This window comes from Somniosus microcephalus, chromosome 3, assembly GCF_052327205.1.
Source record: "Somniosus microcephalus isolate GS21.2 chromosome 3, FLI_Smic_1.0, whole genome shotgun sequence".
NCBI lineage: Eukaryota > Metazoa > Chordata > Chondrichthyes > Squaliformes > Somniosidae > Somniosus > Somniosus microcephalus.
Window position 1 is genome coordinate 339,914,614 of NC_140989.1, and position 11,469 is coordinate 339,926,082.

Genomic DNA, 11,469 nt, shown 5'->3' on the forward strand with positions numbered 1-11,469 from the left:
CTGAATAAAGCACTTCATGTTTGAATCTCTGAGTTCTGAGTCCTAAATTGTGTCTAGGTAGAAAGGTGCCGACACAACAGCCATGTTCTTTGGGAACTGGGCCGACCGATCCTTTGTCCCCTTCACCGTCAGGTCAGATTACCCGAAGGTGCTGGGGATATGGTTCGGAGTGGCCGGGGCGTGCACCAAAAACTGGGAGGAGCGTATCTCCAAGGTACGCCAGAAACTGGGAATGTGGGAGCAGCGCTCCCTGTCAATCGTGGGCAAGAACCTGGTCATCAGGTGTGAGGTGTTGTCGGTGTTGCTGTACGTGGTGCAGGTGTGGCCCATACCCCGACCCTGTGCCGCCGCAGTCACCCGAGCCATCTTCCACTTTATCTGGAGATCGAAAATGGACCATGTGCGGAGGGACATGATGTACAAATCTTCAGAGAAAGGGGGAAAGAACGTACCCAACGTCGCCCTCATCCTGATGGCCACCTTTGTGTGCGGCTGCATCAAACTGTGCACAGACTCTCGGTACGCATACACCAAGTGTCACTACGTGCTGAGGTTCTATCTGTCTCCGGTGTTGCAAAGGATGGGTCTGGCCACGCTGCCACAGAATGCTCCATCCAGTTGGACCGTGCCGGACCACCTGTCCTTCATGGAAAAGTTTTTCACGGCAAACACCTTCGACCACAAGGCCGTCAAGCAGTGGTCAGCACGTAACGTCCTCGAGACCCTACGGGAAAAGGAGATGGTGGATCCTCTTGGATGGTTCCCTGAGCAGACTGTCGAAGTCATTTGGCAGAATGCCTCATCGCCAGAACTTACAAACAAGCACCAAGACGTAGCTTGGCTGGTGGTGAGAAGGGCCCTCCCCGTCAGATCCTTCATGCACTCCCGACGTCTCTGCTCCACCGCACGCTGTCCGCGAGGAGGCTACGCTTGGGACGAGACCATCATCCATCTCCTTCTGGAATGTGCCTTTGCAAAGAAGGTCTGGAAAGAGATGCAGTGGTCTTTGTCGAGGTTCATCCCGAGCAGCTCGGTAACACAGGACTCTGTGCTCTATGGACTGTTCCCAGGGACACACACCGAGACAAACATCAACTGCCGCTGGAAGATCATCAACTCGGTGAAAGACGCCCTTTGGTCTGCCCGAAACTTGCTGGTCTTCCAGAGCAAGGAGATGTCCACAACCGAGTGCTGCAGACTGGCACATTCCAAGGTCCAGGAGTACGTGCTGAGGGACGCACTAAAGGTTGGTGCCGCCGCCGCAAAGGCACGATGGGGAAGGGCCACAGTTTAAGGCCCTCCCGCCAGTGTACACCGAGGGGCTGAAACCAGTAGAGAACCCCCCTCGGGCCGTATGATGTACAAGTGTGTAAACTGTTAATGCACTTGTAATCTGTGGAGGTAAATAGAGTACCATGTACTACATTCATGTGTATCATGCCATATATGTAATATAATAATTGGTGGATTGTAACGTAATGTATTTTGACAAGTGTTGGAATGTATCTTGGCCCCCCTCGGGCTGTATGACTTATAAAATATGTAATGAAAATGCACTTGTTTTGTGTAAAGAGAGTACCATGTACTGCTTTCATCTGTAATATGATTTGTGGAGTGTATTGTAATGTATTGCAACAAGCTTTGATACATGTAATGATTAATGTAATATAATTTGTAAATTGAGTGCCATGTGCTGAAGTTAATTTGTACTGTACCAGATGTGGACTGTATTGTCATGTACATGAACAAAGATTTTTATGAATAAAGTATATATTTTTCACAAAAAAAAATATATAGGCCCAGAAATTCGGCTCTCCACGGGTGAGTACGCACGGGGTACTCACCCATAAGCCCAATGGAAGTGCCAGTTTCCCGCACTGCACATGCGCGGGAAACCGGCACTTCCGATCCCCTGAAAGGGAGGGTTAAGAGGTCGAACGCGTGTGCAGGAGAGGCTGCGCGTGCGCATTGAACTTAGGTTTTTTTTGCAGGTTTTCCCGGGAGGCTAAGTCTCCAGAAGTTAGACATGTAGGCCCAGAAATTCGGGCCGGGGGCTTCCCACGGGTGCAAGCCTCCGACCTGCACTTACCTAGCGTGCCGGCCGTTGTGCTCTGGGCCCCCGTGGAATTCCGATCCTGGGCCTGCTCCAGCTGCCGGCACGCAGGGCTTGCATATCCCAGGGGCGCAGTTAGTTCGATGCGTCCCCTGGGATCACGTGGGCCATGGGGAGCCAATCGGAGCAGGGAATGCTCCATTCATGTTTGACAGGAAGACCTGTCAAAAGTTAGAAACACTACGGCCCCATAACATCACTAAATCTTCAAATCAATTTTTTTTAAATCACATTTTTAAAATAAACTATAAATTACATGAAATAACTATTTTAAACAATAATTTAAATTTTTGAAAAAAATAATTTTATTTTCTAATGGGGCTAAAAATAAACTTACCTTTCTTTAAAGTATTTTAAAATAATAAACCTGTGGAAAAAATGTTTTAATTTTAATTAATTCACCACTTACCTTGTAAAAAGCAGGCCTTACGCCTGCTTTTTATATGTCTAACTTCTGGAGACTTACCCTCCCGGGAAAACCTGTAAAAAAAAAAAAACGAAGTTCGATGCGCACGCGCTGCCTCTCCTGTGCACGCGTTCGAACTCTGAACCCATTCTTTCAGGGGAACGGAAGTGCCGGATTCCCGCGCATGCGCAGTGCATGCAGGAAACCGGCACTTCCATTGGGCTTACGGGTGAGTACCCCGTGCGTACTCACCCATGGAGACCCGAATTTCTGGGCCTAAGGGGCTGGGCACTGGATGGGCTAAGGCGAAGTAAGTCATTCTGAGGGCCCAGCTGCAGCATTTAAAACTGGACTTCACATAAAGCAAAACCCTATGGGCAGCAAGATAAAATAAAATGGCTCCAACAGGAACAACTAAAAGGAGAGCAGTAAACTACTCAGAGAGTGATATAAAATAACAACAGAAAATGCTGGAGATACTCAGCAGGTCAAGCAGCATCTGTGAAGAGAGAAACAGAGTTAACGTTTCAGGTCGATGACCTTACATCATCGACCTGAAAGTGATATAAATATTCTTCTTACTAAAATTAGAGTGCCAGCGAAGGGGTGGGAGGCGATTGGGGGGGGGGGGAAGTGGGGTGACACAGGCAGTGAATAGCAACTGTCTAAGCCCCAGAACCTCTCTCTAGTGTAGGAAGAAGTTTAATAACCTCATAGGGTAAGTAAACGTAAGCTACTATTCATCTATATTTTAAACTTTACAGACTATGGAACGATATTAACCCTAAAGGTGCAGACACATGCATAAGCCCCGAGTTTAACTGTGAACCATGAGTTGCTTTAGCCGCTTGATTGATGTTGATTATGTCAGTTGTGTTAGTGTGAGGGTTGAGGGTAGGGCTGGCAGAACGAACATTGGCTCGTCGACAGGAGTCCCAGGCCATTTTAACTCTGAGGCCTTATTTAATAAGTTAGGCCCAACTCCCTGGGGCGAGGACCTCACATGCTACCTTGAAAAGTGCCTGTTAAAAAGGCACGAGGCACGTTCTCAGTGTGGAGCCGGTGAGTGCCATGCTGCTGATCTTTTAACCCCCCTGTACGCCCTGTTCTCATCGAGCATGGGGGGGTTGAAGTCGGGCCTTTAAGGGTATAACGTTGTGAACTAAATGCACTGTACAGACTCACTCACCATGGAAGAAGAAAATGATATGGCTGTAGAATCCTGAAATGAAAGCATGTTCCTTGAAGCATCATTCTCTCTATGGGAACTCCAGAAGAGAAGTGATTACAAAGTAGCAGGATTTTTTGTTCTCGTGCAGGAAAGAATTGGCACAAAATTCATGTGAGTGAGAAGCTACTTGAGGAAGAATAGCGGGCCTCTGTCGATTGCCCAGCAAGAGGTGTGTAATATATGTGGGTAGAACAAATGAAGGACAGAGACACAATGAGTTGCTAGTCCATCTGCTAGGCCAGAGTGAACATTTTTTTTATTCGTTTATGGGATGTGGGCATCGCTGGCAAGGCCAGCATTTATTGCCCATCCCTAATTGCCCTTGAGAAGGTGGTGGTGAGCCGCCTCCTTGAATTGCTACAGTCCATGTGGTGAAGGTACTCCCACAGTGCTGTTAGGCAGGGAGTTCCAGGATTTTGACCCAGCGACGATGAAGGGTCGGCGATATACTTTCAAGTCAGAATGGCATGTGACTTGGAGGGGAACTTGGAGGTGGTGGTGTTCCCATGCTCCTGCTGCCTTTGTCCTTCTAGGTGAAAGAGGTCGCGGGTTTTGGAGGTGCTGCCGAAGAAGCCTCGGCGAGTTGCTGCAGTGCATCTTGTAGATGGAACACACTGCAGCCATGGTACGCTGGTGGTGGAGGGAGTGAATGTTTAAGGTGGTAGATGGTGTGCCAATCAAGCGGGCTGCTTTGTCTTGGATGGTGTCGAGCTTCTTGAGTGTTGTTGGAGCTGCACTCATCCAGGCAAGTGGAGAGTATTCCATCACACTCCTTATTTGTACCTTGTAGATGGTGGAAAGGCTTTGGGGAGTCAGGAGATGAGACACTCGCCACAGAATACCTAGTCTCTGACCTGCTCTTGTTGCCACAATATTTATAGAAACATAGAAACATAGAAGATAGGAGCAGGAGTAGGCCATTCGGCCCCTCGAGCCTGTTCCGACATTTAATGAGATCATGGCTGATCATCCAAATTCAGTACCCTGTCCCTGCTTTCTCCCCATATCCCTTGATCCCTTTAGCCTTAAGAAATATATCCAACTCCTTCTTGAATATATTTAATGAATTGGCCTCAACTGCCTTGTGTGGTAGAGAATTCCACAGGTTCATCACTCTCTGGGTGAAGAAATTCCTCCTCATCTCAGTCCTAAATGGCTTACCATTATCCTTAGACTGTGACCCCTGGTTCTGGACTCCCTCGCCATTGGGAACATCTAGTCTGTCTAGTCCTTTAGAATTTTATAAGTTTCAATGAGATCCCCTCTCATTCTTCTAAACTCTAGCAAATATAAGCCTAATTGACCCAATCTCTCCTCATACATCATTCCTGCCATCCCAGGTATCAGTCTGGTGAATCTTCGCTGCACTCTCTCCATGGCAAGAACATTCTTCCTCAGATAAGGCGACCCAAAACTGCACACAATACTCAAGGTGTGGTCTCACCAAGGCCCTGTACAACTGCAGCAAGACATCCTTGCTCCTGTACTCGAATCCTCTCGCTATGAAGGCCAACATACCATTTGCATTCTTTTAACCGCCTGCTGCACCTGCATGCATACCTTCAGCGACTGGTGCACAAGGACACCCAGGTCTCGTTGCACTTCCCCTTCTCCCAATCTATTGCCGTTCAGATAATAATCTGTCTTCCTGTTTTTGCCACCGAAGTGGAGAACCTCGCATTTATCCACATCATACTGCATTTGCCATGCATCTGCCCAATCACCCAACCTATCCAAATCATGCTGGAGTTTCTCTGCATCCTCCTCACAGCACACACGCCCACCCAGCTTTGTGTCGTCTGCAAACTTGGAGATATTACATCTAGTTCCCTTGTCTAGATCATTAATATATATTGTGAATAGCTGGGATCCTAGCACCGATCCCTGCGGTACCCCACTAGTCACTGCCTGCCACTCGGAAAAAGACCCGTTTATTCCAACTCTTTGCTTCCTGTCTGCCAACCAGTTCTCTATCCAAGTCAGTACCTTACCCCCAATCCCATGTGCTTTAACTTTGCACGCTAGTCTCTTATGCGGGACCTTATCGAAAGCCTTCTGAAAATCCAAATACACCACATCCACTGGTGCTCCCTTATCTATTCTACCAGTTACATCCTCAAAAAATTCCAGTAGATTAGTCAAGCATGATTTACCTTTTGTAAATCCATGTTGATTTTGTCCGATCCTGTCACTGTTTTCCAAGTGCTCTGTTATTACATCTTTTATACTGGACTCTAGCATTTTCCCCACTATCGATGTCAGGCTTACCGGTCTATAATTCCCCGTTTTCTCTCTACCACCTTTTTTAAATAGTGGGTTACATTAGCTATCCTCCAATCCATGGGAACTGTTCCAGAGTATATAGAATTTTGGAAGATGACCAACAATGCATCTACTGGTTCTAGGGCCACTTCCTTAAGTACCCTAGGATGTAGATTATTAGGCCCTGGGGATTTATTGGCCTTCAATCCCATCAATTTCCCTAACACCATTTCCCTACAAATACTGATTTCATTCAATTCCTCCCTTTCATTAGACCCTATGTTCCCCGACATCTCTGGGAGGTTATTTGTGTCCTCCTTTGTGAAGACAGAACCAAAGTATTTATTTAATTGGTCTGCCATTTCTTGGTTCCCCATTATAAATTCCCCTGATTCTGACTGCAAGGGACCTATGCTTGACTTCACCAATCTTTTTCTCTTCACATATCTATAGAAGCTTTTACAGTCAGTTTTTATGTTCCGTGCAAGCTTACTCTCATAATCTATTTCCCCCCTCTTAATTAATCCCTTTGTCCTCCTTTGCTGAATCCTAAACTGCTCCCAATCCTCAGGTTTGCTGCTTTTTCTGACCAAATTACCAGAAACTCTTTGGTATCCGGCACCGACGGGACCAGCGCGTTGCCGGTTGATATAAAATTCCGGATGATGGAGAGGGTTATCTACCGAGGCTGTTTTTAGCAAAGAAGATTAAAAAAATCAAGAAATGTGCAGTACTCACCTACAGAATTTTGTGTTAAATGGATGGTGGAAGATGCTTGATTAAGTACAGTACTGCCAGTTGAGGGTAATGCAATGCAATAACTACCAGCAGCGTGGGAGACACACAGTACCCCTGTAAAATGGTGGATCAGAAGAGACTACCGGCAGTGCGGTAGAGTCAGACTCCTGTTACAGGGGTATTGAGGTGTTCCGACTTCCGACAGCGCCAAGAAGCCGAGTAGTGGCAGTTTGGAGAACTACCCCCACTGACTAACTCAGCCACCGTGGGAGACTCAGACTCGGCAACATTGTCGGTTATAGAGGTGTTTGCGGAGTGAGAATTTTGCCGGTTAATAGAGAATTCCGGATATTTAGGTGCCGTTTAAACGAGAGTGTCCTGTATATGTCCTCTCCTTGCATCTTATGCTATCCCTAATTTCCCTTGTTAGCCATGGTTGAGTCACCTTTTTTGTTTTATTTTTATGCCAAACAGGGATGAACAAATTCTGTAGTTCATCCATGCGATCTTTAAATATTTGCCATTGCTTATCCACCGTCAACCCTTTAAGTAACGTTCCCCAATCCATCCTAGCCAACTCATGCCTCATACCATTGTAGTTTCCTTTATTTAAATTCAGGACCCTAGTCTCTGAGTCAAATACTTCACTCTCCATCTTAATGAAGAATTCTATCATATTATGATTGCTCCTCCCCAAGGGGCCTCGCACAACAAGATTGCTATTTAATCCTTTCTCATTACATAATACCCAGTCTAAGATGGCCTGATCTCTAGTTGGTTCCTCAAAATATTGGTCCAGGAAAACATCCCGTATACACTCTAGGAATTCCTCCTCCACAGTATTGTTACTAATTTGGTTAGCCCAATCTATATGTAGATTAAAGTCACCCATGATAACTGCTGTGCCCTTATTGCACGCATCTCTAATTTCCCGTTTAATGCCATCCCCAACCTCAGCATTACTGTTTGGGGGTCTATATACAACTCCCACTAATGTTTTCTGCCCCTTGGTATTTCTCAGCTCTACCCATACAGATTCTACATCATCAGAGCTAATATCCTTCCTTACTATTGTGTTAATCTCCTCTTTAACCAGCAATGCTACCCCACCTCCTTTTCCTTTTTGCCTGTCCCCTTCCTGAATATTGAATACCCCTGGATGTTGAATTCCCAGCCTTGGTCACCCTGGAGCCATGTCTCCGTAATCCCAATTATATCATATCCGTTTACATCTATTTGCGCAGCTAATTCATCCACCTTTTTTTAAATGACTTGAAATTACAATAAAGTATTTTAAACAAAAATTTAATTTTTTGAAAAAAATAATTAAATTTTTTTTACAGGGCTAAAAATAAACTTACCTTTTTTAAAGTATCTTAATTTGATAAATCAGTGAAAAAAATGTATACTTTTTTTACTTTTTTCAACTCTTATCCTGGTAAAAGCAGGCCTTATGCCTGCTTTTACCAGGCGTAAGAATTGTAAAGGTTCTCTGCGGGCGGAGGGTCTCCAAAAAGCGGAACTATCTGCCCGCAGAGGCCCTTCTCCAGGGCAGGTGGAGGATCTGTCAAGAGCATTCTTGACAGATCGGAAATGCTGGTTTTCAGCGCATGCACTGTGCATGCCTAAAACTGGCATTTCCAATGTCCCTACGGGTGGGTACACAGCGCATACCCACCCATAGGGATCGGAATATCCGGCCCAATGAGTTGCTAGTCAAGGTGCTTGTTTACTAGGCCAGAGCGAACTGAGCATGCTCATACTAAGCCATGTGACAAACTATATGATAATACAACACAAGGTGGAGGCAATGGATTGGGGAGGGAGAGAAGGCAGGTTACATTTTTTGGGTGTAACCTTTCATCAGATTTGAAACCCCAAAGATAAGTAAGCCTTTTAGTAGGGTTGGAAGCAAAAAACAGAAGTGGTGGAAAAACAACAGATTACCACTCACGCAGAGGAAGTTAGTAGGTTGTGGGAGATGGAGAAATGGTTTCACCCAGGATGCTGGCCTGTGTTTTAATTTTCAGGGCTATGCATTTCCAGCATTTTCTGTTTTCAGACCTCCTGCATCTGCAGGTTTTTTCCATTTCCCCCATTTTGTTGCTTTTTCCTTGTGTGGGGCTTATATGCCTTTTCAGCCTGTTAGCTAGTTGCACATTCTTTGTTCTTTTAATGTCTTTTCATTTACTCATTGAGGTGCTCTTTTATATCATCGAACAGATTCCTACGTTTCTATTAAAAACTTTGTTGACCTTTCAAGCTCCTAACTTCCTTCCTGTTGCTGGAGTACCTGATGTCTCGCCCCGCCACACACACACACACCTTCTTTTATCTAACATTACTAAAATGCTTGCTGAGATTTCAGTTCTGATGAAGGGTTTACGCCTAAGATGTTAACCTGTCTTTTTCTCTTTACAGATGCTGACGAGCCTGTTTTTTGTATTTTCAACATTTTCTGCTTTAGTTTCAGATTTACAAAATTGGCTGAGGTTTTTTTTCACATAGAATTTAGACTTAATCCATCAGAGCAATGGTCAATATGTACGATCTAAACACATACTTTGCTGTATTCATGTTGGATGAATCAGCACCAGAGTTTGAGCAGCTCACCGGAAACCATAGGGGGAGGAATTTTTAGCTAACCCGCCCGTTGGAAAACTGACTGGATCGGGTAACAATGCTGACTTTACACCGCACCCGATTTTGAAGTCAATGGAGAGTAATACTGGGAGGGGCATAAATTCCATGGGTATCCCCCCCAGCAGGTTAGGTTAAAATTGCCCACCCCCCAATAGTCTGTCAAAAAAGCTCTTTCCCTTCTAAACCCTCTTAAAATATCAAGCAATCATCATGCCAATACTTACAGTGCTCATCCACACTATTAGCATTGGTACACCTATTATGAAGCGCATTTGGAATTCCCTCACTATGCCTCATCGCCTCGCTACCTCCCTCTCCTCCTTTAAGACGCTCCTTAAAACCTACCTCTTTCACCAAGCTTTTGATCCTAAAATGTGTCCTTCTGTGCCTCGGTGTCAAACTTTGTTTGATAATCGCTCCTGTGAAGCGCCTCGGGATGTTTTACTACGTTAAAGGCGCAATAAAAAAGCAAATTGTTGTTAGTAAATACATGTGTATTGTAACTGGAAAGCACAGGGGGACTAAAAGCCGACAAATCCCCTGGACCTGATGGCCTACATCCAAGGGTTCTAAAAGAGGTACTGCAGAGATAGTGGATGCATTGATTGTGATCTTCCAAAATTCCCTAGATTCTAAAATGGTCCCAGTGGATTGGAAGGTAGCAAATGTAACCCCGCTATTCAAGAAAGGAGGGAGAGAGAAAACAGGGAACTACAGGCCAGTTAACCTGACATTAGTTGTTGGGAAAATGTTGGAATTCATTATTAAGGAAGTGGTAACAGGGCACTTAGAAAATCATAATATGATTAGGCAGAGTCAACATGGTTTTATGAAAGGGAAATCGCGTTTTTTGAGGATGTAACTAGCATGGTAGATAAAGGGGAACCACTGGGTGTAGCATATTTGGATTTCCAAAAGGCATTCGATAAGGTGCCACATAAAAGGTTGCTATGCAAGATATGGGCTCATGGGTTGGTGGTAATATATTATGGATAGAGGATTGATTAACGACAGAAAACAGAGAGTAGGGATAAACAGGTCATTTTCCAGTTGGCAAGGATCAGTGCTTGGGCCTCAGCTATTTACAATCTATATTAATAACTTAAATGAAGGGACCGAATGCAGTGTATCCAAGTTTGCTGATGATACAAGGCTAGGTGGAGCTGTGAGGAGGAGACAAAGAGCCTGCAAGGATATAGACACGTTAAGTGAGTGGGCAATAAGATGGCAGATGGAGTATAATGTGGGGAAATGTGAGGTTATTCACTTTGGCAGGAAGAATAGAAAAACAGAATATTTTTTAAATGGTGAAAAATTTAAATGTTGGTGTTCAGAGAGATTTAGCTGTCCTCATACAGGAAACACAGAAAGCTAGCATGTAGGTACAGCAAGCAATTAATCATAATCATAATCATAATCATAGAGTCATAGAGTCATAGAGTAATACAGCACGGATAGAGGCCCTTCGGCCCATCGTGTCCGCGCCGGCCATCAAGCCCTGTCTAATCTAATCCCATATTCCAGCATTTGGCCCGTAGCCTTGTATGCTATGGCATTTCAAGTGCACATCCAAATGCTTCTTAAATGTTGTGAGGATTTCTGCCTCCACAACCCTTTCAGGCAGTGAGTTCCAGACTCCAACCACCCTCTGGGTGAAAAAGTTCTTTCTCAAATCCCCTCTAAACCTCCCGCCCTTTACCTTGAATCTATGCCCCCTAGTTATTGACCCCTCTACTAAGGGAAAAAGCTCCTCAGCATCCATCCTATCTATGCCCCTCATAATTTTGTACACCTCAATCATGTCCCCCCTCAGCCTCCTCAGCTCCAAGGAAAACAAACCCAATCTGCCCAGTCTCTCTTCATAGCTGAAGCACTCCAGCCCTGGTAACATCCTGGTGAACCTCCTCTGCACCCTCTCTAACGCGATCACATCCTTCCTGTAGTGTGGCGACCAGAACTGCACACAGTATTCCAGCTGTGGCCTAACCAGTGTTTTATACAGCTCCATCATAACCTCCTTGCTCTTATATTCAATGCCTCGGCTAATGAAGGCAAGTATCCCATATGCCTTTTTTA

At 45.1% G+C, this 11,469-nt stretch overlaps 1 protein-coding gene across 1 annotated transcript; it reads left to right on the plus strand.

Moving 5' to 3' along the window:
* The first annotated feature begins 580 nt into the window (after positions 1-580).
* LOC147122281 (uncharacterized) lies at positions 581-1,336 on the plus strand. Its single transcript, XM_085977730.1, has one exon. It carries the CDS (start codon positions 581-583, stop codon positions 1,292-1,294), a length of 714 nt encoding a protein of 237 aa, XP_085833856.1. The 3' UTR covers positions 1,295-1,336.
* Positions 1,337-11,469: the final 10,133 nt, after the last annotated feature.